General features: G+C 41.6%; 1 protein-coding gene across 4 annotated transcripts in view; it reads right to left on the bottom strand.

The window, feature by feature from the left end:
• LOC130330008 (spectrin beta chain, non-erythrocytic 5-like) overlaps positions 1-26,359 on the bottom strand; it is a 119,783-nt gene extending 93,424 nt beyond the window's left edge. For all 4 annotated transcript variants that reach the window (XR_008873448.1, XR_008873449.1, XM_056553561.1 and 1 more), the window contains exons 1-2: positions 26,132-26,359; positions 10,812-11,354 (exon numbers count right to left, since the gene is read on the bottom strand). Coding sequence is in view for 2 of the 4 variants with exons in the window: in XM_056553561.1 (XP_056409536.1) it covers positions 10,812-11,249 (438 nt within the window). In the remaining 2 variants the exon portion in view is untranslated. The remainder of the gene's footprint in view (positions 1-10,811; positions 11,355-26,131) is intronic.
• Between the last annotated feature and the right edge of the window lie 1,598 nt (positions 26,360-27,957).

Here is a 27,957-nt window from a genome sequence, read left to right as displayed (position 1 = left end):
GGGTACAGTCACTGATCTCGGTGTTATATACAGGGTACAGTCGCTGATCTTGGTGTTATATACAGGGTACAGCCGCTGATCTTGGTGTTATATACAGGGTACAGTCACTGATTTTGGTGTTATATACAGGGTACAGTCGCTGATCTTGGTGTTATATACAGGGTACAGTCACTGATCTTGGTGTTATATACAGGGTACAGTCACTGATCTTGGTGTTATATACAGGGTACAGTCGCTGATCTTGGTGTTATATACAGGGTACAGTCGCTGATCTTGGTGTTATATACAGGGTACAGTCGCTGATCTTGGTGTTATATACAGGGTACAGTCGCTGATCTTGGTGTTATATACAGGGTACAGTCGCTGATCTTGGTGTTATATACAGGGTACAGTCGCTGATCTTGGTGTTATATACAGGGTACAGTCACTGATCTTGGTGTTATATACAGGGTACAGTCACTGATCTTGGTGTTATATACAGGGTACAGTCGCTGATCTTGGTGTTATATACAGGGTACAGCCGCTGATCTTGGTGTTATATACAGGGTACAGTCGCTGATCTTGGTGTTATATACAGGGTACAGTCACTGATCTTGGTGTTATATACAGGGTACAGTCGCTGATCTTGGTGTTATATACAGGGTACAGTCACTGATCTTGGTGTTATATACAGGGTACAGTCGCTGATCTTGGTGTTATATACAGGGTACAGTCGCTGATCTTGGTGTTATATACAGGGTACAGTCACTGATCTTGGTGTTATATACAGGGTACAGTCGCTGATCTTGGTGTTATATACAGGGTACAGTCGCTGATCTTGGTGTTATATACAGGGTACAGTCGCTGATCTTGGTGTTATATACAGGGTACAGTCGCTGATCTTGGTGTTATATACAGGGTACAGTCACTGATCTTGGTGTTATATACAGGGTACAGCCGCTGATCTTGGTGTTATATACAGGGTACAGTCGCTGATCTTGGTGTTATATACAGGGCACAGTCGCTGATCTCGGTGTTATATACAGGGCACAGTCGCTGATCTTGGTGTAATATACAGGGTACAGTCGCTGATCTCGGTGTTATATACAGGGTACAGTCGCTGATCTTGGTGTAATATACAGGGTACAGTCACTGATCTTGGTGTTATATACAGGGTACAGTCACTGATCTTGGTGTAATATACAGGGTACAGTCACTGATCTCGGTGTTATATACAGGGTACAGTCGCTGATCTTGGTGTTATATACAGGGTACAGTCACTGATCTTGGTGTTATATACAGGGCACAGTCGCTGATCTTGGTGTTATATACAGGGTACAGTCGCTGATCTCGGTGTTATATACAGGGCACAGTCGCTGATCTCGGTGTTATATACAGGGTACAGTCACTGATCTCGGTGTTATATACAGGGTACAGTCGCTGATCTCGGTGTTATATACAGGGTACAGTCACTGATCTCGGTGTTATATACAGGGTACAGTCACTGATCTTGGTGTTATATACAGGGTACAGTCACTGATCTCGGTGTTATATACAGGGTACAGTCGCTGATCTCGGTGTTATATACAGGGTACAGTCACTGATCTTGGTGTTATATACAGGGTACAGTCACTGATCTTGGTGTTATATACAGGGTACAGTCGCTGATCTTGGTGTTATATACAGGGCACAGCCGCTGATCTCGGTGTTATATACAGGGTACAGTCGCTGATCTCGGTGTTATATACAGGGTACAGTCACTGATCTTGGTGTTATATACAGGGTACAGTCACTGATCTTGGTGTTATATACAGGGTACAGTCGCTGATCTTGGTGTTATATACAGGGTACAGTCGCTGATCTTGGTGTTATATACAGGGTACAGTCACTGATCTTGGTGTTATATACAGGGTACAGTCACTGATCTCGGTGTTATATACAGGGTACAGTCACTGATCTTGGTGTTATATACAGGGTACAGTCACTGATCTTGGTGTTATATACAGGGTACAGTCGCTGATCTCGGTGTTATATACAGGGTACAGTCACTGATCTCGGTGTTATATACAGGGTACAGTCACTGATCTTGGTGTTATATACAGGGTACAGCCGCTGATCTTGGTGTTATATACAGGGTACAGTCACTGATCTTGGTGTTATATACAGGGTACAGTCACTGATCTTGGTGTTATATACAGGGTACAGTCACTGATCTTGGTGTTATATACAGGGCACAGTCGCTGATCTTGGTGTTATATACAGGGTACAGTCACTGATCTCGGTGTTATATACAGGGTACAGTCACTGATCTTGGTGTTATATACAGGGTACAGTCACTGATCTTGGTGTTATATACAGGGTACAGTCGCTGATCTCGGTGTTATATACAGGGTACAGTCACTGATCTCGGTGTTATATACAGGGTACAGTGGCTGATCTTGGTGTTATATACAGGGTACAGTCACTGATCTCAGTGTTATATACAGGGTACAGTCACTGATCTCAGTGTTATATACAGGGTACAGTCGCTGATCTCGGTGTTATATACAGGGTACAGTGGCTGATCTTGGTGTTATATACAGGGTACAGTCACTGATCTCAGTGTTATATACAGGGTACAGTCACTGATCTCAGTGTTATATACAGGGTACAGTCACTGATCTTGGTGTTATATACAGGGTACAGTCACTGATCTCAGTGTTATATACAGGGTACAGTCGCTGATCTCGGTGTTATATACAGGGTACAGTCGCTGATCTTGGTGTTATATACAGGGTACAGTCACTGATCTTGGTGTTATATACAGGGTACAGTCGCTGATCTCGGTGTTATATACAGGGTACAGTCACTGATCTCGGTGTTATATACAGGGTACAGTCACTGATCTTGGTGTTATATACAGGGTACAGTCACTGATCTTGGTGTTATATACAGGGTACAGTCGCTGATCTCGGTGTTATATACAGGGCACAGTCGCTGATCTCGGTGTTATATACAGGGTACAGTCACTGATCTTGGTGTTATATACAGGGCACAGTCGCTGATCTCGGTGTTATATACAGGGTACAGTCGCTGATCTTGGTGTTATATACAGGGCACAGTCGCTGATCTCGGTGTTATATACAGGGTACAGTCGCTGATCTTGGTGTTATATACAGGGTACAGTCGCTGATCTTGGTGTTATATACAGGGTACAGTCGCTGATCTTGGTGTTATATACAGGGGTACAGCCGCTGATCTTGGTGTTATATACAGGGTACAGTCGCTGATCTTGGTGTTATATACAGGGTACAGTCACTGATCTCGGTGTTATATACAGGGTACAGTCACTGATCTCGGTGTTATATACAGGGTACAGTCACTGATCTCGGTGTTATATACAGGGTACAGTCGCTGATCTTGGTGTTATATACAGGGTACAGTCACTGATCTTGGTGTTATATACAGGGCACAGTCGCTGATCTCGGTGTTATATACAGGGCACAGTCGCTGATCTTGGTGTTATATACAGGGCACAGTCACTGATCTTGGTGTTATATACAGGGGCACAGTCACTGATCTCGGTGTTATATACAGGGTACAGTCGCTGATCTTGGTGTTATATACAGGGCACAGCCGCTGATCTCGGTGTTATATACAGGGTACAGTCACTGATCTTGGTGTTATATACAGGGTACAGTCACTGATCTTGGTGTTATATACAGGGCACAGTCGCTGATCTTGGTGTTATATACAGGGCACAGTCACTGATCTTGGTGTTATATACAGGGCACAGTCGCTGATCTTGGTGTTATATACAGGGCACAGCCGCTGATCTCGGTGTTATATACAGGGTACAGTCACTGATCTTGGTGTTATATACAGGGTACAGTCACTGATCTTGGTGTTATATACAGGGCACAGTCGCTGATCTTGGTGTTATATACAGGGCACAGTCACTGATCTTGGTGTTATATACAGGGCACAGTCACTGATCTCGGTGTTATATACAGGGCACAGTCGCTGATCTTGGTGTTATATACAGGGTACAGCCGCTGATCTCGGTGTTATATACAGGGCACAGTCGCTGATCTTGGTGTTATATACAGGGTACAGCCGCTGATCTTGGTGTTATATACAGGGTACAGTCGCTGATCTTGGTGTTATATACAGGGCACAGTCGCTGATCTCGGTGTTATATACAGGGGTACAGTCACTGATCTCGGTGTTATATACAGGGCACAGTCGCTGATCTTGGTGTTATATACAGGGCACAGTCGCTGATCTTGGTGTTATATACAGGGTACAGTCGCTGATCTTGGTGTTATATACAGGGTACAGTCGCTGATCTTGGTGTTATATACAGGGCACAGTCGCTGATCTTGGTGTTATATACAGGGTACAGTCACTGATCTTGGTGTTATATACAGGGCACAGTCGCTGATCTTGGTGTTATATACAGGGCACAGTCGCTGATCTTGGTGTTATATACAGGGTACAGTCACTGATCTTGGTGTTATATACAGGGCACAGTCGCTGATCTTGGTGTTATATACAGGGTACAGTCGCTGATCTTGGTGTTATATACAGGGTACAGTCACTGATCTTGGTGTTATATACAGGGTACAGTCACTGATCTCGGTGTTATATACAGGGTACAGTCGCTGATCTTGGTGTTATATACAGGGTACAGTCACTGATCTTGGTGTTATATACAGGGCACAGTCGCTGATCTTGGTGTTATATACAGGGTACAGTCACTGATCTTGGTGTTATATACAGGGCACAGTCGCTGATCTTGGTGTTATATACAGGGCACAGTCGCTGATCTCGGTGTTATATACAGGGTACAGTCACTGATCTTGGTGTTATATACAGGGCACAGTCGCTGATCTCGGTGTTATATACAGGGCACAGCCGCTGATCCGTCAGATATAACAGTGAAGAATTAAACAGCAGGGTGATTTATTGTGGTTCTGTTCAGGTCACAGGCAGTAACAGGCGGCGGACGCTGCCAGACACCTTTCTATTATTATTTCATTATTTTTAATTTTACAAACTTCAAACTTTTATAACAAAATATAAATATAAAATATAATAAACAATTTGTAAACATTCCGGAGGCGTCGCGGCCCTCAGAGCGGACAATCTGCGCGGACCCTTATAATAATCCTCCCCCACATTATGGGCCAGCGGGAGGGGGGCTCAGGTATCCCATAATATACAACAATGGACCCGGGGACCCTCCTCAGCTCCTCCAGCCTCTCCTCACTTCCTACCCTCAGAGATGCCGGAGGAGGAGGGTCGTCACATTGTGTCAGCTTTCCCCATGACCTCATCCCCCGATCCTGCAGCCAAAGATTAACCCTTCTCTGCCAGGAAGAGGACACAAACATCACAGGGAGATACATAGATAGATATGAGATAGATAGATAGATAGATAGATAGATATGAGATAGATAGATAGATATGAGATAGATAGATATGAGATAGATAGATATGAGATAGATAGATATGAGATAGATAGATATGAGATAGATAGATAGATAGATATGAGATAGATAGATAGATAGATATGAGATAGATAGATAGATAGATATGAGATAGATATGAGATAGATAGATATGAGATAGATAGATATGAGATAGATAGATATGAGATAGATAGATATGAGATAGATAGATATGAGATAGATAGATATGAGATAGATAGATATGAGATAGATAGATATGAGATAGATATGAGATAGATAGATAGATATGAGATAGATAGATATGAGATAGATAGATATGAGATAGATAGATAGATAGATAGATATGAGATAGATAGATATGAGATAGATAGATAGATAGATATGAGATAGATATGAGATAGATAGATATGAGATAGATAGATAGATATGAGATAGATAGATAGATAGATAGATATGAGATAGATAGATATGAGATAGATAGATATGAGATAATAGATATGAGATAGATAGATAGATATGAGATAGATATGAGATAGATAGATATGAGATAGATAGATATGAGATAGATATGAGATAGATAGATATGAGATAGATAGATAGATATGAGATAGATAGATAGATAGATAGATATGAGATAATAGATATGAGATAGATAGATAGATATGAGATAGATAGATAGATAGATATGAGATAATAGATATGAGATAGATAGATAGATATGAGATAGATAGATATGAGATAGATAGATAGATAGATATGAGATAGATAGATAGATATGAGATAGATAGATATGAGATAATAGATATGAGATAGATAGATAGATATGAGATAGATAGATATGAGATAGATAGATATGAGATAGATAGATATGAGATAGATAGATATGAGATAGATAGATGTGAGATAGACAGATGTGAGATAGATAGATATGAGATAGATAGATATGAGATAGATAGATATGAGATAGATAGATATGAGATAGATAGATATGAGATAGATAGATATGAGATAGATAGATAGATATGAGATAGATAGATATGAGATAGATAGATATGAGATAGATAGATATGAGATAGATAGATATGAGATAGATAGATATGAGATAGATAGATATGAGATAGATAGATATGAGATAGATAGATATGAGATAGATAGATATGAGATAGATAGATATGAGATAGATATGAGATAGATAGATATGAGATAGATAGATAGGAGATAGATAGATAGATAGGAGATAGATAGATAGATGAGATAGATAGATAGATAGATATGAGATAGATAGATACATAGATAGATATGAGATAGATAGATAGATACATAGATAGATATGAGATAGATAGATACATAGATAGATATGAGATAGATAGATACATAGATAGATATGAGATAGATAGATAGATACATATGAGATAGATAGATAGATACATATGAGATAGATATGAGATAGATAGATAGATAGATACATATGAGATAGATAGATACATATGAGATAGATAGATAGATAGATAGATATGAGATAGATATGAGATAGATATGAGATAGATAGATATGAGATAGATATGAGATAGATAGATATGAGATAGATATGAGATAGATATGAGATAGATAGATATGAGATACATATGAGATAGATAGATATGAGATAGAGAGATAGATAGAGAGATAGATATGAGATAGATAGAGAGATAGATATGAGATAGATAGATAGATAGATAGATATGAGAGAGATAGATATGGATAGATAGATAGATATGAGATAGATAGATATGAGATAGATAGATAGATATGAGATAGATAGATATGAGATAGATAGATAGATATGAGATAGATAGATATGAGATAGATAGATAGATATGAGATAGATAGATATGAGATAGATAGATATGAGATAGATAGATAGATAGATATGAGATAGATAGATAGATATGAGATAGATAGATATGAGATAGATATGAGATAGATAGATAGATATGAGATAGATAGATATGAGATAGATAGATATGAGATAGATAGATATGAGATAGATAGATATGAGATAGATAGATATGAGATAGATAGATAGATATGAGATAGATAGATAGATAGATATGAGATAGATAGATAGATATGAGATAGATAGATATGAGATAGATAGATAGATATGCGATAGATAGATAGATATGAGATAGATATGAGATAGATAGATAGATATGAGATAGATAGATAGATATGAGATAGATAGATATGAGATAGATATGAGATAGATAGATATGAGATAGATAGATATGAGATAGATAGATAGATAGATATGAGATAGATAGATATGAGATAGATAGATATGAGATAGATATGAGATAGATAGATAGATATGAGATAGATAGATATGAGATAGATAGATATGAGATAGATAGATATGAGATAGATAGATATGAGATAGATAGATATGAGATAGATAGATATGAGATAGATAGATAGATATGAGATAGATAGATAGATAGATAGATATGAGATAGATAGATAGATATGAGATAGATAGATATGCGATAGATAGATAGATATGAGATAGATATGAGATAGATAGATAGATATGAGATAGATAGATAGATATGAGATAGATAGATATGAGATAGATAGATATGAGATAGATAGATATGAGATAGATAGATAGATATGAGATAGATAGATAGATAGATATGAGATAGATAGATATGAGATAGATAGATATGAGATAGATAGATAGATATGAGATAGATAGATATGAGATAGATAGATATGAGATAGATAGATATGAGATAGATCGATAGATATGAGATAGATAGATAGATATGAGATAGATAGATAGATAGATATGAGATAGATAGATAGATAGATATGAGATAGATAGATGTGAGATAGATAGATATGAGATAGATATGAGATAGATAGATAGATATGAGAGAGATAGATATGGATAGATAGATATGAGATAGATATGAGATAGATAGATAGATATGAGATAGATAGATAGATATGAGATAGATAGATAGATATGAGATAGATAGATAGATATGAGATAGATATGAGATAGATATGAGATAGATAGATATGAGATAGATAGATATGAGATAGATAGATATGAGATAGATAGATATGAGATAGATAGATATGAGATAGATAGATAGATAGATAGATATGAGATAGATAGATATGAGATAGATAGATAGATACATAGATAGATAGATAGATAGATAGATAGATATGAGATAGATAGATATGAGATATATACAGTGGGGCAAAAAAGTATTTAGTCAGCCCCCAATTGTACAAGTTCTCCCCCTTATAAAGATGAGGCTGTAATTATCATCATAGGTTATAACCTCAACTATGAGACAGAATGAGAAAAATCCATAAATCACATTGTCTTATTATTATAGAATTTATCTGCAAATTATGGTGGAAAATAAGTATTTGGTCACCTACAAATGATTTCTGTCTCTCACAGATCTGTAACTTCTTCTATAAGAGTCTCCTCTGTCCTCCACTCGTTACCTGTATTAATGGCTCCTGTATGAACTTGTTATCAGTATAAAAGACACCTGTCCACAACCTCAGTCACACTCCAAACTCCACTATGGCCAAGAGCAAAGAGCTGGCAAAGGACACCAGAAACAACATTGTAGCCCTGCTCCAGGCTGGGAAGACAATCTGCAATAGGCAAGAATCTTGGTGTGAAGAAATCAACTGCAGGAGCAATTATTAGAGAATGGAAGACATACAAGACCACTGATAATCTCCCTCCATCTGGGGCTCCACGCAAAATCTCACCCCATGGTGTCAAAATGATCACAAGAACGGTGAGCAAAAATCCCAGAACCACACGGGGACCTAGTGAATGACCTGCAGAGAGCTGGGACCAAAGTAACAAAGGCTACCATCAGTAACACACTACACCACCAGGGACACAAATCATGCATTGCCAGACGTGTCCCCCTGCTTAAGCCAGTACATGTCCGGGCCCGTCTGAAGTTTGCTATAGAGCATTTGGATGATCCAGAAGAGGATTGGGAGAATGTCATATGGTCAGATGAAACCAAAGTAGAACTTTTTGGTAAAAACTCAACTCATCGTGTTTGGAGAAGAAAGAATGCGAGTTGCATACAGAGAACACCATACCTACTGTGAAGCATGGGGGTGGAAACATCATGTTTGGGGCTGTATTTCAGCAAAGAGACAAGGACGACTGATGCATGTAAAGGAAAGAATGAATGGGGCCCATGTATTGTGATATTCTGAGTGAAAACCTCCTTCCATCAGCAAGGACATTGAAGATGAAACGTGGCTGGGTCTTTCAGCATGACAATGATCCCAAACACACCGCCCGGGCAACGAAGGAGTGGCTTCGTAAAAAGCATTTCAAGGTCCTGGAGTGGCCTAGCCAGTCTCCAGATCTCAACCCCATAGAAAACCTTTGGAGGGAGTTGAAAGTCCGTGTTGCACAGCGACAGCCCCAAAACATCACTGCTCTAGAGGAGATCTGCATGGAGGAATGGGCCAAAATACCAGCAACAGTGTGTGAGAACCTTGTGAAGACAGAAAACATGTGACCTCTGTCATTACCAACAGTGTGTGAGAACCTTGTGAAGGCAGAAAACATGTGACCTCTGTCATTAACAACAGTGTGTGAGAACCTTGTGAAGACAGAAATCATGTGACCTCTGTCATTACCAACAGTGTGTGAGAACCTTGTGAAGACAGAAATCATGTGACCTCTGTCATTACCAACAGTGTGTGAGAACCTTGTGAAGACAGAAATCATGTGACCTCTGTCATTGCCAACAAAGGGGATATAACAAAGTATTGAGATGAACTTTTCTTATTGACCAATTACTTATTTTCCACCATAATTTGCAGATAAATTCTATAATAATAAGACAATGTGATTTATGGATTTTTCTCATTCTGTCTCATAGTTGAGGTTATAACCTATAATGATAATTACAGCCTCATCTTTATAAGGGGGAGAACGGGTACAATTGGGGGCTGACTAAATACTTGTTTGCCGCACTGTATAGATATGAGATCAGTCACCCAGACCCTGATAATGGGGGTGAGACCACAGCGCCCCCTGCTGTCTGCCCCACAATTCTGACCTTTATTCACTCGTTACAATGTGTATTAATCCTGTTACTGTTATTTGACGCAATCATTTGTTGGTCGCTGACTAACAGCAGGTGTCGTTACAATGTTTCATGTCAGGTGTACAGCCGGGTAGATTGAAGCTCTGGGGACCCCAAACAATCCTTCCACCTCCTTATAATAAATAATGTCCAGTGAGGAGACGTGGTGGGGGAGGGGTGATGTCATACTGGCGGCCATCTTGGCTCTGGTAACAGGATCTGGGGACGGGGAGAGCCCTTACCTTGGCCGTCCTATGACATTCCGCCACGCCAATTATCAGTCGTGGATCCCTCACAGACTGCGGCAGGTCAGCGGCGCCCGGTGTCACGTGACTCAGTCCGCGGCTGTTGTTATTATTACAGTTCCCGTGTACGGTTTTGGCCGCAGGCCACGCCCTCAGCACCGCGCCCTCTGCCGGCCTGGACAGGGCGATCTTTTTGATGGAACGAACCAGAGATCCAGGACAGAAATGATCCCCATCTGTGATATAAGAGTCCGGTGGGTGTGCGGCGCCCCGCGGAGGAGACGGGGGGGAGTCCTGCACCAGGTGCCCACAGAGGGGGTCGTGGATGTGCGGGGGCTTTAAGGCGCCATCTGCCCCAGGACTGGAGGTAGATAAATCTGGACACTTAGGGATGGAGAGTCTCGTCCCAATAGTAAATGGCTGTGGCTTCCTCATGGCGGGCGTGTGGCGGGCGTGTGGCGGTCGTGTGGCGGGCGTGTGGCGGTCGTGTGGCCTTCGTGTTGCGGTCCACCGGATTTATGTGCTGCTCCTCGTGGTCTCCTAGGAAAAGAAGAGAATCCATGAGTCCAGACAGAGAACTGATCCCCGCTACTACTCTCACCAATAACCCCCAATTACATGAATTTGTCTGAACAGAGTCAGCAGATCCCTATTGATTACACTGTCAGCAGATCCCTATTGATTACACTGTCAGCAGATCCCTATTGATTACACTGTCAGCAGATCCCTATTGAATACACTGTCAGCTGATCCCTATTGATTATACTGTCAGCTGATCCCTATTGATTACACTGTCAGCTGATCCCTATTGATTATACTGTCAGCTGATCCCTATTGATTACACTGTCAGCAGATCCCTATTGATTACACTGTCAGCTGATCCCTATTGATTATACTGTCAGCTGATCCCTATTGATTACACTGTCAGCAGGAGATCCCTTTAGATTACACTGTCAGTAGGAGATCCCTATAGATTACACTGTCTGCGGCAGATCCCTATAGATTACACTGTCAGCAGGAGATCCCTATAGATTTACACTGTCAGCAGCAGATCCCTATACAGTACACTGTCAGTGGCAGATCCTTATAGATGACACTGTCAGCGGCAGATCCCTATAGATTACACTGTCAGCAGTAGATCCCTATAGATTACACTGTCAGCAGCAGATCCCTATAGATTACACTGTCAGCAGCAGATCCCTATAGATTACACTGTCAGCAGCAGATCCTTATAGATTACACTGTCAGCGGCAGATCCCTATAGATTACACTGTCAGCAGCAGATCCCTATAGATTACACTGTCAGCGGCAGATCCCTATAGATTACACCGTCAGCGGCAGATCCCTATAGATTACACTGTCAGCAGCAGATCCCTATAGATTACACTGTCAGCGGCAGATCCCTATAGATTACACTGTCAGCAGCAGATCCCTATAGATTACACTGTCAGCGGCAGATCCCTATAGATTACACCGTCAGCGGCAGATCCCTATAGATTACACTGTCAGCAGCAGATCCCTATAGATTACACTGTCAGCAGCAGATCCCTATAGATTACACTGTCAGCAGCAGATCCCTATAGATTACACTGTCAGCAGCAGATCCTTATAGATTACACTGTCAGCGGCAGATCCCTATAGATTACACTGTTAGCAGCAGATCCCTATAGATTACACTGTCAGCGGCAGATCCCTATAGATTACACCGTCAGCGGCAGATCCCTATAGATTACACTGTCAGCAGCAGATCTCAATAGATTACACTGTCAGCAGATCCCTATATATTACACTGTCAGCAGCAGATCCTTATAGATTACACTGTCAGCAGGAGATCCCTATAGATTACACTGTCAGCAGGAGATCCCTATAGATTACACTGTCAGCAGGAGATCCATATAGATTATACTGTCAGCAGCAGATCCCTATAGATTACACTGTCAGCAGAAGATCCCTATAGATTACACTGTCAGCAGTAGATCCCTATAGATTACACTGTCAGCAGATCCCTATTGATTACACTGTCAGCAGATCCCTATAGATTACACTGTCAGCAGGAGATCCTTATAGATTGAACTGTCAGCAGATCCCTATAGATTACAATGTCAGCGGATCCCTATCGATTCCACTGTCGGCGGATCCCTATTGATTACACTGTCAGCGGATCCCTATTGATTACACTGTCAGCAGATCTCTATTGATTACAATCAGCAGATCCCTATAGATTACACAGTCAGCAGATCCCTATAGATTTCACTGTCAGCAGATCCCTATAGATTACACTGTCAGCAGATCCCTATAGATTACACTGTCAGCAGATCCCTATAGATTACACTGTCAGCAGATCCCTATAGATTACATTGTCAGCAGATCCCTATAGATTACACTGTCAGCAGCAGATCCTTATACATGACACTGTCAGCAGATCCTTATAGATTACACTATCAGCAGCTTCCTATAGATTACACTGTCAGCAGATCCCTATAGATTACACTGTCAGCAGATCCCTATAGATTACACTGTCAGCAGCAGATCCTCATAGATGACACTGTCAGCAGGAGATCCCTATAGATTACATTGTCAGCAGCAGATTCCTATAGATTACACTGTCAGTAGGAGATCCCTATAGATTACACTGTCAGCAGGAGATTCCTATAGATTACACTGACAGCAGATCCCTATAGATTACACTGTCAGCAGCTTCCTATAGATTACACTGTCAGCAGGAGATCCCTATAGATTACACTGTCAGCAGGAGATCCATATAGATTACACTGCCAGCAGATCCCTATAGATTACACTGTCAGCAGGAGATCCCTATAGATTACACTGTCAGCAGGAGATCCCTATAGATTACACTGACAGCAGATCCCTATAGATTACACTGTCAGCAGGAGATCCCTATAGATTACACTGTCAGCAGGAGATCCCTATAGATTACACTGTCAGCAGGAGATCCCTATAGATTACACTGTCAGCAGGAGATCCCTATAGATTACACTGACAGCAGATCCCTATAGATTACACTGTCAGCAGGAGATTCCTATAGATAACACTGTCAGCAGGAGATCCCTATAGATTACACTGTCAGCAGGAGATCCCTATAGATTACACTGTCAGGAGATCCCTATAGATTACACTGTCAGCAGGAGATCCCTATAGATTACACTGACAGCAGATCCCTATAGATTACACTGTCAGCAGCTTCCTATAGATTACACTTTCAGCAGGAGATCCCTATAGATTACACTGTCAGCAGGAGATCCCTATAGATTACACTGTCAGCAGATCCCTATAGATTACACTGTCAGCAGAACCCTATAGATTACACTGTCAGCAGATCCCTATAGATTACACTGTCAGCAGATCCCTATAGATTACACTGTCAGCAGCAGATCCTCATAGATTACACTGTCAGCAGGAGATCCCTATATATTACATTGTCAGCAGATTCCTATAGATTACACTGTCAGTAGGAGATCCCTATAGATTACACTGTCAGCAGATTCCTATAGATTACACTGTCAGCAGGAGATTCCTATAGATTACACTGCCAGCAGATCCCTATAGATTACACTGTCAGCAGATCCCTATAGATTACACCGTCAGCGGCAGATCCCTATTGATTACACTGTAAGCAGATCCCTATAGATTACACTGTCAGCAGCAGATCCTTATACATGACACTGTCAGCCGATCCTTATAGATTTCACTGTGAGCAGCTTCCTATAGATTACAGTCAGCAGATCCCAATAGATTACACCGTCAGCAGATCCCTATAGATAACACTGTTAGCAGGAGATCCCTATAGATTACACTGTCAGGAGGAGATCCCTATAGATTACACTGTCAGCAGATTCCTATAGATTACACTGTCAGCAGGAGATCCCTATAGATTACACTGTCAGCAGATTCCTATAGATTACACTGTCAGCAGGAGATCCCTATAGATTACACTGTCAGCAGGAGATCCCTATAGATTACACTGACAGCAGATCCCTATAGATTACACAGTCAGCAGGAGATCCCTATAGATTACACTGTCAGCAGGAGATCCCTATAGATTACACTGTCAGCAGGAGATCCCTATAGATTACACTGTCAGCAGCTTCCTATAGATTACACTGTCAGTAGGAGATCCCTATAGATTACACTGTCAGTAGGAGATCCCTATAGATTACACTGACAGCAGATCCCTATAGATTACACTGTCAGCAGCTTCCTATAGATTACACTGTCAGCAGGAGATCCCCATTGATTACACTGTCAGCAGGAGATCCCTATAGATTACACTGTCAGCAGATCCCTATAGATTACACTGTCAGCAGAACCCTATAGATTACACTGTCAGCAGCAGATCCTTATACATGACACTGTCAGCAGCAGATCCTTATAGATTACACTGTCAGCAGCTTCCTATAGATTACACTGTCAGCAGATCCCAATAGATTACACTGTTAGCAGCAGATCCTTATAGATGACACTGTCAGCAGATCCTTATAGATGACACTGTCAGCAGATCCTTATAGATGACACTGTCAGCAGATCCCTATAGATAACACTGTCAGCAGGAGATCCCTATAGATTACACTGTCAGCAGGAGATCCCTATAGATTACACTGTCAGCAGGAGATCCCTATAGATTACACTGTCAGCAGCTTCCTATAGATTACACTGTCAGCAGGAGATCCCTATAGATTACACTGTCAGTAGGAGATCCCTATAGATTACACTGACAGCAGATCCCTATAGATTACACTGTCAGCAGCTTCCTATAGATTACACTGTCAGCAGGAGATCCCTATAGATTACACTGTCAGCAGGAGATCCCTATAGATTACACTGTCAGCAGATCCCTATAGATTACACTGTCAGCAGAACCCTATAGATTACACTGTCAGCAGCAGATCCTTATACATGACACTGTCAGCAGCAGATCCTTATAGATTACACTGTCAGCAGCTTCCTATAGATTACACTGTCAGCAGATCCCAATAGATTACACTGTTAGCAGCAGATCCTTATAGATGACACTGTCAGCAGATCCTTATAGATGACACTGTCAGCAGATCCTTATAGATGACACTGTCAGCAGATCCTTATAGATGACACTGTCAGCAGATCCTTATAGATGACACTGTCAGCAGATCCTTATAGATTACACTGTCAGCAGATCCTTATAGATGACACTGTCAGCAGCAGATCCTTATAGATTACACTGTCAGCAGATCCCTATAGATAACACTGTCAGCAGGAGATCCCTATAGATTACACTGTCAGCAGCAGATCCCTATAGATTACACTGTCAGCAGAAGATCCCTATAGATTACACTGTCAGCAGAAGATCCCTATAGATTACACTGTCAGCAGTAGATCCCTATAGATTACACTGTCAGCAGATCCCTATTGATTACACTGTCAGCAGATCCCTATAGATTACACTGTCAGCAGGAGATCCCTATAGATTGCACTGTCAGCAGATCCCTATAGATTACAATGTCAGCGGATCCCTATCGATTCCACTGTCAGCGGATCCCTATTGATTACAGTCAGCAGATCCCTATAGATTACACTGTCAGCAGATCCATATAGATTACACTGTCAGCAGGAGATCATTATAGATTACACTGTCAGCAGATCCCTATAGATTACATTGTCAGCAGATCCCTATAGATTACACTGTCAGCAGCAGATCCTTATACATGACACTGTCAGCAGATCCTTATAGATTACACTGTCAGCAGATTCCTATAGATTACACTGTCAGCAGATCCCAATAGATTACACTGTCAGCAGGAGATCCCTATAGATTACACTGTCAGCAGATCCCTATAGATTACACTGTCAGCAGGAGATCCCTATAGATTACACTGCCAGCAGATCCCTATGGATTACACTGTCAGCAGATCCCTATAGATTACACTGTCAGCAGATCCCTATAGATTACACTGTCAGCAGCAGATCCTTATACAGGACACTGTCAGCAGATCTTTATAGATTACACTATTAGCAGCTTCCTATAGATTACACTGTCAGCAGATCCCTATAGAGTACACTGTCAGCAGATCCCTATAAATTACACCATCAGCAGATCCCTACAGATAACACTGTTAGCAGGAGATACCTATAGATTACACTGTCATGAGGAGATCCCTATATATTACACTGTCAGCAGATCCCTATAGATTACACTGTTAGCAGCAGATCCTTTTAGATGACACTGTCAGCAGATCCTTATAGATGACACTGTCAGCAGCAGATCCTTATAGATGACACTGTCAGCAGCAGATCCTTATAGATGACACTGTCAGCAGATCCTTATAGATTACACTGTCAGCAGATCCCTATAGATTACACTGTCAGCAGCAGATCCCTATAGATTACACTGTCAGCAGCAGATCCCTATAGATTACACTGTCAGCTGCAGATCCCTATAGATTACACTGTCAGCAGTAGATCCCTATAGATTACACCGTCAGCAGATCCCTATAGATTACACTGTCAGCAGATCCTTATAGATGACACTGTCAGCAGCTTCCTACAGATTACACTGTCAGCAGGAGATCCCTATAGATTACACTGTCAGCAGGAGATCCCTATAGATTACACTGTCAGCAGGAGATCCATATATTCTACACTGTCAGCAGCTTCCTATAGATTACACTGTCAGCAGATCCCTATAGATTACACCGTCAGCAGACCCCTATAGATTACACTGTAAGCAGCAGATCCTTATAGATGACACTGTCAGCAGGAGATCCCTATAGATTACACTGTCAGCAGATTCCTATAGATTACACTGTCAGCAGATTCCTATAGATTACACTGTCAGCAGGAGATCCCTATAGATTACACTGTCAGCAGGAGATCCCTATAGATTACACTGTCAGCAGATTCCTATAGATTACACTGTCAGCAGATTCCTATAGATTACACTGTCAGCAGGAGATCCCTATAGATTACACTGTCAGCAGAAGATCCCTATAGATTGCACTGTCAGCAGAAGATCCCTATAGATTACACTGTCAGCAGATTCCTATAGATTTAACTGTCAGCAGATCCTTATAGATGACACTGTCAGCAGCTTCCTACAGATTACACTGTCAGCAGGAGATCCCTACAGATTACACTGTCAGCAGGAGATCCCTATAGATTACACTGTCAGCAGGAGATCCATATATTTTACACTGTCAGCAGCTTCCTATAGATTACACTGTCAGCAGATCCCTATAGATTACACCGTCAGCAGATCCCTATAGATTACACTGTAAGCAGCAGATCCTTATAGATGACACTGTCAGCAGGAGATCCCTATAGATTACACTGTCAGCAGATTCCTATAGATTACACTGTCAGCAGATTCCTATAGATTACACTGTCAGCAGATTCCTATAGATTACACTGTCAGCAGGAGATTCCTATAGATTACACTGTCAGCAGATTCCTATAGATTACACTGTCAGCAGGAGATCCCTATAGATTACACTGTCAGCAGATTCCTATAGATTACACTGTCAGCAGATTCCTATAGATTACACTGTCAGCAGGAGATCCCTATAGATTACACTGTCAGCAGATTCCTATAGATTACACTGTCAGCAGAAGATCCCTATAGATTACACTGTCAGCAGGAGATCCCTATAGATTACACTGTCAGCAGAAGATCCCTATAGATTACACTGTCAGCAGATTCCTATAGATTAAACTGTCAGCAGATCCCTATAGGTTACACTGTCAGTGGCAGATCCCTATAGATTACACTGTCAGCAACAGATTCCTATAGATTACACTGTCAGCAGGAGATCCCTATAGATTACACTGTCAGCAGGAGATCCCTATGGATTACACTGTCAGCAACAGATTCCTATAGATTACACTGTCAGCAGGAGATCCCTATAGATTACACTGTCAGCAGGAGATCCCTATAGATCACACTGACAGCAGCAGATCCTTATAAATTACACTGTCAGCAGGAGATCCCTGTAGATTACACGGTCAGCAGGAGATCCCTATAGATTACACTGTCAGCAGCAGATTCCTATAGATTACACTGTCAGCAGGAGATCCCTATAGATTACACTGTCAGCAGGAGATCCCTATAGATTACACTGTCAGCAGCAGATTCCTATAGATTACACTGTCAGCAGGAGATCCCTATAGATTACACTGTCAGCAGCAGATTCCTATAGATTACACTGTCAGCAGCAGATTCCTATAAATTTCTCCAGACAGAACTGATCCCCTCTACTGCTCTCACCAATAACCCCCAATTACATGAATTTGTCTGAGCAGAGTCAGCAGATCCCTATAGATTACACTGTCAGTGTAATCTATAGGAATCTGTTGCTGACAGTGTAATCGATAGGGATCTGTTGCTGACAGTGTAATCTATAGGGATCTGCTACTGATAGTGTAATCTATAGGGATCTGCTGCTATCAGTAGCAAACCCCTATAGATTACACTGTCAGCAACAAATTTCTATAGATTACACTGTCAGCAGGAGATCCCTGTAGAGTACATTGTCAGCAGGAGATCCCTATGGATTACACTGTCAGCAACAGATTCCTATAGATTACACTGTCAGCAGGAGATTCCTATAGATTACACTGTCAGCAGAAGATCCCTATAGATTACACTGTCAGCAGATTCCTCTAGATTATACTGTCAGCAGGAGATCCCTATAGATTACACTGTCAGCAGGAGATCCCTATAGATTACACTGTCAGCAACAGATTCCTATAGATCACACTGACAGCAGCAGATCCCTATAAATTACATTGTCAGCAGGAGATCCCTGTAGATTACATGGTCAGCAGGAGATCCCTACAGATTACACTGTTAGCAACAGATTCCTATAGATTACACTGTCAGCAGGAGATCCCTGTAGAGTACATTGTCAGCAGGAGATCCCTATGGATTACACTGTCAGCAACAGATTCCTATAGATTACACTGTCAGCAGGAGATTCCTATAGATTGCACTGCCAGCAGGAGATCCCTATAGATTACACTGTCAGCAGAAGATCCCTATAGATTACACGGTCAGCAGATTCCTATAGATTACACTGTCAGCAGGAGATCCCTATAGATTACACTGTCAGCAGGAGATCCCTATAGATTACACTGTCAGCAACAGATTCCTATAGATCACACTGACAGCAGCAGATCCCTATAAATTACATTGTCAGCAGGAGATCTCTGTAGATTACATGGTCAGCAGGAGATCCCTACAGATTACACTGTTAGCAACAGATTCCTATAGATTACACTGTCAGCAGGAGATCCCTGTAGAGTACATTGTCAGCAGGAGATCCCTATGGATTGCACTGTCAGCAACAGATTCCTATAGATTACACTGTCAGCAGGAGATTCCTATAGATTACACTGCCAGCAGGAGATCCCTATAGATTACACTGTCAGCAGAAGATCCCTATAGATTACACTGTCAGCAGATTCCTATAGATTATACTGTCAGCAGATTCCTATAGATTATACTGTCAGCAGGAGATCCCCATAGATTACACTGTCAGCAGGAGATCCCTATAGATTACACTGTCAGCAGGAGATCCCTATAGATTACACTGTCAGCAACAGATTCCTATAGATCACACTGACAGCAGCAGATCCCTATAAATTACATTGTCAGCAGGAGATCCCTGTAGATTACATGGTCAGCAGGAGATCCCTACAGATTACACTGTCAGCAACAGATTCCTATAGATTACACTGTCAGCAGGAGATCCCTGTAGAGTACATTGTCAGCAGGAGATCCCTATGGATTACACTGTCAACAACAGATTCCTATAGATTACACTGTCAGCAGGAGATTCCTATAGATTGCACTGCCAGCAGGAGATCCCTATAGATTACACTGTCAGCAGAAGATCCCTATAGATTACACTGTCAGCAGATTCCTATAGATTATACTGTCAGCAGGAGATCCCTATAGATTACACTGTCAGCAGGAGATCCCTATAGATTACACTGTCAGCAACAGATTCCTATAGATCACACTGACAGCAGCAGATCCCTATAAATTACATTGTCAGCAGGAGATCCCTGTAGATTACATGGTCAGCAGGAGATCCTTACAGATTACACTGTCAGCAGATCCCTGTAGATTACACGGTCAGCAGGAGATCCCTACAGATTACACTGTCAGCAGATCCCTATAGATTACACTGTCAGCAGCAGATCCCTGTAGATTACACGGTCAGCAGGAGATCCCTATAGATTACACTGTCAGCAGATCCCTATAGATTACACTGTGGGCATAGTATATTGTTAGCAGATCCCTATAGATTAAATTAGATCCATATAGATCCCTGCATACAATGGCCCTCATTTACTTAGATAATCGGGTTGTAAGTCTATGTTGCTTTCTTACCCGACCGCTTTTTTCCCTGGTATTTATTATTATGTCGCATCCTGTTTGTCGCACGTGCGTTTTGTAGGTTTTGGTTTCCAACTCCTCTGAGCTGTCGGGAAAAAATCCACAATAATTCAACAAATTGGGGTTGGAAACCTTTATAAATACGTGTCTGTCGGGAAAAAATGTCGCATGGTGTCGCAGACTGGCGCACATTGTCCCTCATTTACTATTGTAAACCTGACTTGTTTTGTCTGTTTTTTTGGCGCATCTTTGTCTGCGACATGTTACAGACATCGTGCGCCAGTCTGCGACACGATGCAACATTTTTTCCCGACGGACCCGATGTGGATTCTCCCAAACCCGAAAAAGGGGCGTTTCCCGACATTTCTGAGCTTTCCCACGTATTTATTAAGGTTTCCAACCCCAATTTGTTGAATTATTGTGGATTTTTTCCCGAGAGCTCAGAGGAGTTGGAAACCAAAACCAACAAAACCCACGAGCGACAAACAGGATGCAACATAATAATAAATACCAGGGAAAAAAGCGGTCGGGTAAGAAAGCAACATAGACTTACAACCCGATTATCTAAGTAAATGAGGGCCCATGTCTGCTACATGTCACAGACAAAGATGCACCAAACAAAACAAGTCGGGTTTAGAATAGTAAATGAGGGACAATGGGGGAGATTTATCAAAGGATTTAGACTGGTTTTTCTTGTCTAAATCTGTGCGACTTTTCTGCGACTTTTGCTCTAGAGGATTTTTAGAACATGATGCATTCTGGTCTATTTTAGACTGAAATGCATTGAAAAAGGCATTGGTGCTGAATTTATCAAAAGCGACTTTTCAGCGACAAGTCGCATAGGCTGAAAGTGCGCCGAAATGTCAGACCATGTTGGAGCAGGTTTAAATATAGACTAAAGCATTGATCCCAAAGTCTGTGCACAGAATTTATCAGGAGCCGTGCGCACAATAGACCGGACTAACCCTCTGGAGTTTGGTCTATATTGATGCGGGACATAGACAGCTCTGATAAATATCCCCCAATGTGTGTATGGATTGGCCACAGACAACAAGAAGAAAAAGAAAGAAGAAGAGGAGGAGATAGAGAAAGAAGAAGAAGAAGAAGAAGAAGAGGAGGAGGAAATAGAGGAGGAAGAAGAAGAGGAGGAGGAAATAGAGAAAGAAGAAGAGGAAATAGAGAAAGAAGAAGAAGAGGAGGAGGAAATAGAGGAGGAAGAAGAAGAAGAAGAGGAGGAGGAAATAGAGGAGGAAGAAGAAGAGGAGGAGGAAATAGAGAAAGAAGAAGAAGAGGAGGAGGAAATAGAGAAAGAAGAAGAGGAAATAGAGAAAGAAGAAGAAGAGGAGGAGGAAATAGAGGAGGAAGAAGAAGAAGAAGAGGAGGAGGAAATAGAGGAGGAAGAAGAAGAGGAGGAGGAAATAGAGAAAGAAGAAGAAGAGGAGGAGGAAATAGAGGAGGAAGAAGAAGAAGAGGAGGAGGAAATAGAGGAGGAAGAAGAGGAGGAGGAAATAGAGGAAGAAGAAGAGGAGGAGGAGGAAATAGAGGAGGAAGAAGAAGAAGAGGAGGAGGAAATAGAGAAAGAAGAAGAAGAGGAGGAGGAAATAGAGAAAGAAGAAGAGGAGGAGGAAATAGAGAAAGAAGAAGAAGAGGAGGAGGAAATAGAGGAGGAAGAAGAAGAAGAGGAGGAGGAAATAGAGGAGGAAGAAGAAGAGGAGGAGGAAATAGAGAAAGAAGAAGAAGAGGAGGAGGAAATAGAGGAGGAAGAAGAAGAAGAGGAGGAGGAAATAGAGGAGGAAGAAGAGGAGGAGGAGGAAATAGAGGAAGAAGAAGAGGAGGAGGAAATAGAGGAGGAAGAAGAAGAAGAGGAGGAGGAAATAGAGGAGGAAGAAGAAGAGGAGGAAATAGAGGAAGAAGAAGAGGAGGAGGAAATAGAGAAAGAAGAAGAGGAGGAGGAAATAGAGGAAGAAGAAGAGGAGGAGGAAATAGAGGAGGAAGAAGAAGAAGAGGAGGAGGAAATAGAGGAGGAAGAAGAAGAAGAGGAGGAGGAAATAGAGGAAGAAGAAGAGGAGGAGGAGGAAATAGAGGAAGAAGAAGAAGAGGAGGAGGAAATAGAGAAAGAAGAAGAAGAGGAGGAGGAAATAGAGGAGGAAGAAGAAGAAGAGGAGGAGGAAATAGAGGAGGAAGAAGAAGAGGAGGAGGAAATAGAGGAAGAAGAAGAGGAGGAGGAGGAAATAGAGGAAGAAGAAGAGGAGGAGGAAATAGAGGAGGAAGAAGAAGAAGAGGAGGAGGAAATAGAGGAGGAAGAAGAGGAAATAGAGGAAGAAGAGGAGGGAGAAGAAGAGGAGGAAGAAGGAGGAGGAAGAAGAGGAGGAGGGAGAAGAGGAGGGGAAAGAGGAGGAGGAGGAAGAGGAGGAGGAGGAGGAGGAAGAAGAAGAGGAGGAAAAAGAGAAAGAAGAAGAAGAAGAGGAGGAAATAGAGAAAGAAGAGGAGGAGGAGGAAATAGAGAAAGAAGAAGAGGAAAAGGGGAAGAATAACCAGCGGAAGTTGAAAAAGAAGAAGCAGAAGGGAAAAAAGAAAGAAGAGGAGTAGGAAGAAGAAGAAAGAGAGGAAGGAGAAAGAGGAAGAAGAGGAGGAGGATGAAAAAGCAGAAAGAGAGGAAAGAGAAAGGAAAAAGAGGAGGAAGAAGAAGAGAGGAAGGAGAAAGAGAGGAAAAAGAGGAGGAGGAGGAAGATTAAATAGAGTAAGAAGAAGAGGAGAATGAGAAACAAGGGGAGGAGGAAAATAAGAAGTTGAAAAAGAGGAAAAAGAAGTCAGCAGTGGAGATATTTAGGGGGAGAAGGAAACGTGTTGCAGTTGCCATAGCAACCATTCAGATTGGCGTCTGAAAAATGATAGAAGTGATCTGATTGGTTGCTATGGGCAACTGCTCCTCAGGTTTTATCGACTCTTTATATGAACTTTAAGTATTTGTCACAAAAAGTGGGAAAATGTACAAAATGTTCTAATTGTCCTTCAGTTACCATAGTAACAATATCGACTACATTGTCAGCAGATCCCTATGTCAGTTCTCCCTGGCAGTGCTCTCTATCAGTCCCTATGTCAGTTCTCCCTGGCAGTGCTCTCTATCAGTCCCTATGTCAGTTCTCCCTGGCAGTGCTCTCTATCAGTCCCTATGTCAGTTCTCCCTGGCAGTGCTCTCTATCAGTCCCTATGTCAGTTCTCCCTGGCAGTGCTCTCTATCAGTCCCTATGTCAGTTCTCCCTGGCAGTGCTCTATAGGTCCCTATGTCAGTTCTCCCTGGCAGTGCTCTCTATCAGTCCCTATGTCAGTTCTCCCTGGCAGTGCTCTCTATCAGTCCCTATGTCAGTTCTCCCTGGCAGTGCTCTCTATCAGTCCCTATGTCAGTTCTCCCTGGCAGTGCTCTCTATCAGTCCCTATGTCAGTTCTCCCTGGCAGTGATCTCTATCAGTCCCTATGTCAGTTCTCCCTGGCAGTGCTCTCTATTAGTCCCTATGTCAGTTCTCCCTGGCAGTGCTCTCTATCAGTCCCTATGTCAGTTCTCCCTGGCAGTGCTCTCTATCAGTCCCTATGTCAGTTCTCCCTGGCAGTGCTCTCTATAGGTCCCTATGTCAGTTCTCCCTGGCAGTGCTCTCTATCAGTCCCTATGTCAGTTCTCCCTGTCAGTGCTCTCTATCAGTCCCTATGTCAGTTCTCCCTGGCAGTGCTCTCTATCAGTCCCTATGTCAGTTCTCCCTGGCAGTGCTCTCTATAGGTCCCTATGTCAGTTCTCCCTGGCAGTGCTCTCAATTAGTCCCTATGTCAGTTCTCCCTGGCAGTGCTCTCTATCAGTCCCTATGTCAGTTCTCTCTGGCAGTGCTCTCTATAGGTCCCTATGTCAGTTCTCCCTGGCAGTGCTCTCTATCAGTCCCTATGTCAGTTCTCCCTGGCAGTGCTCTCTATCAGTCCCTATGTCAGTTCTCCCTGTCAGTGCTCTCTATCAGTCCCTATGTCAGTTCTCCCTGGCAGTGCTCTCTATCAGTCCCTATGTCAGTTCTCCCTGGCAGTGCTCTCTATCAGTCCCTATGTTAGTTCTCCCTGGCAGTGCTCTCTATCGGTCCCTATGTCAGTTCTCCCTGGCAGTGCTCTCTATCAGTCCCTATGTCAGTTCTCCCTGGCAGTGCTCTCTATCAGTCCCTATGTCAGTTCTCCCTGGCAGTGCTCTCTATCAGTCCCTATGTCAGTTCTCCCTGGCAGTGCTCTCTATCAGTCCCTATGTTAGTTCTCCCTGGCAGTGCTCTCTATCAGTCCCTATGTCAGTTCTCTCTGGCAGTGCTCTCTATAGGTCCCTATGTCAGTTCTCCCTGGCAGTGCTCTCTATCAGTCCCTATGTCAGTTCTCCCTGGCAGTGCTCTCTATCAGTCCCTATGTCAGTTCTCCCTGTCAGTGCTCTCTATCAGTCCCTATGTCAGTTCTCCCTGGCAGTGCTCTCTATCAGTCCCTATGTCAGTTCTCCCTGGCAGTGCTCTCTATCAGTCCCTATGTTAGTTCTCCCTGGCAGTGCTCTCTATCGGTCCCTATGTCAGTTCTCCCTGGCAGTGCTCTCTATCAGTCCCTATGTCAGTTCTCCCTGGCAGTGCTCTCTATCAGTCCCTATGTCAGTTCTCCCTGGCAGTGCTCTCTATCAGTCCCTATGTTAGTTCTCCCTGGCAGTGCTCTCTATAGGTCCCTATGTCAGTTCTCCCTGGCAGTGCTCTCTATCAGTCCCTATGTCAGTTCTCCCTGGCAGTGCTCTCTATCAGTCCCTATGTCAGTTCTCCCTGGCAGTGCTCTCTATCAGTCCCTATGTCAGTTCTCCCTGGCAGTGCTCTCTATCAGTCCCTATGTTAGTTCTCCCTGGCAGTGCCCTCTCCCCCGGGCCCGCACCCACCTTCCTGGCCAGGCTGAGCAGGCAGAGGACACAGCTGAGGAGGCTTTGCCGGAATTGTTCGGATGTCAGATAGTCCCAGAGCCGGCGGAGCAGGAGGGAGAGGCGGCCCCGGGCCCAGAGCGCCCCCCGCAGGAGCTGCCGACCCCCGGACACCGCCGCCCGACTACTGAGAGCCCGGAGGAGCAGAGCGCGGAGCAGGAGGAGCGGGGCGGGCATGATGGGCGGAACCTGCAACACAGGAGGGAGGGGCTGAGAATGACGTCACCAGAGCACGGTATACACTGCGCGTTATGTCATCACTACTGTACATTATATCACTGTACATTATATCACTGTATATTATATCATCACTACTGTATATTATATCACTACTGTATATTATATCATCACTACTGTATATTATATCACTACTGTATATTATATCATCACTACTGTATATTATATCATCACTACTGTATATTATATCATCACTACTGTATATTATATCACTACTGTATATTATATCACTGTATATTATATCATCACTACTGTATATTATATCACTACTGTATATTATATCACTACTGTATATTATATCATCACTACTGTATATTATATCATCACTACTGTATATTATATCATCACTGTATATTATATCATCACTACTGTATATTATATCACTACTGTATATTATATCATCACTACTGTATATTATATCACTACTGTATATTATATCATCACTACTGTATATTATATCATCACTGTATATTATATCATCACTACTGTATATTATATCACTACTGTATATTATATCATCACTACTGTATATTATATCACTACTGTATATTATATCACTACTGTATATTATATCATCACTACTGTATATTATATCATCACTACTGTATATTATATCACTACTGTATATTATATCATCACTACTGTATATTATATCATCACTACTGTATATTATATCACTGCTGTATATTATATCACTGTATATTATATCATCACTACTGTATATTATATCACTGTATATTATATCATCACTACTGTATATTATATCACTACTGTATATTATATCATCACTACTGTATATTATATCACTACTGTATATTATATCATCACTACTGTATATTATATCACTACTGTATATTATATGATCACTACTGTATATTATATCATCACTACTGTATATTATATCACTACTGTATATTATATCACTGTATATTATATCATCACTACTGTATATTATATCATCACTACTGTATATTATATCACTGTATATTATATCATCACTACTGTATATTATATCACTGTATATTATATCATCACTACTGTATATTATATCACTACTGTATATTATATCATCACTACTGTATATTATATCACTACTGTATATTATATCACTGTATATTATATCATCACTACTGTATATTATATCATCACTACTGTATATTATATCACTACTGTATATTATATCACTACTGTATATTATATCATCACTACTGTATATTATATCACTACTGTATATTATATCACTGTATATTATATCATCACTACTGTATATTATATCATCACTACTGTATATTATATCACTACTGTATATTATATCATCACTACTGTATATTATATCATCACTACTGTATATTATATCACTACTGTATATTATATCACTACTGTATATTATATCATCACTACTGTATATTATATCACTGTATATTATATCATCACTACTGTATATTATATCATCACTACTGTATATTATATCATCACTACTGTATATTATATCACTACTGTATATTATATCATCACTACTGTATATTATATCATCACTGTATATTATATCA

Source organism: Hyla sarda, unplaced genomic scaffold (genome assembly GCF_029499605.1).
Source record: "Hyla sarda isolate aHylSar1 unplaced genomic scaffold, aHylSar1.hap1 scaffold_329, whole genome shotgun sequence".
NCBI lineage: Eukaryota > Metazoa > Chordata > Amphibia > Anura > Hylidae > Hyla > Hyla sarda.
Note: the sequence above shows the minus strand (reverse complement) of the source record. Positions and strands in the feature narration are given on the sequence as shown.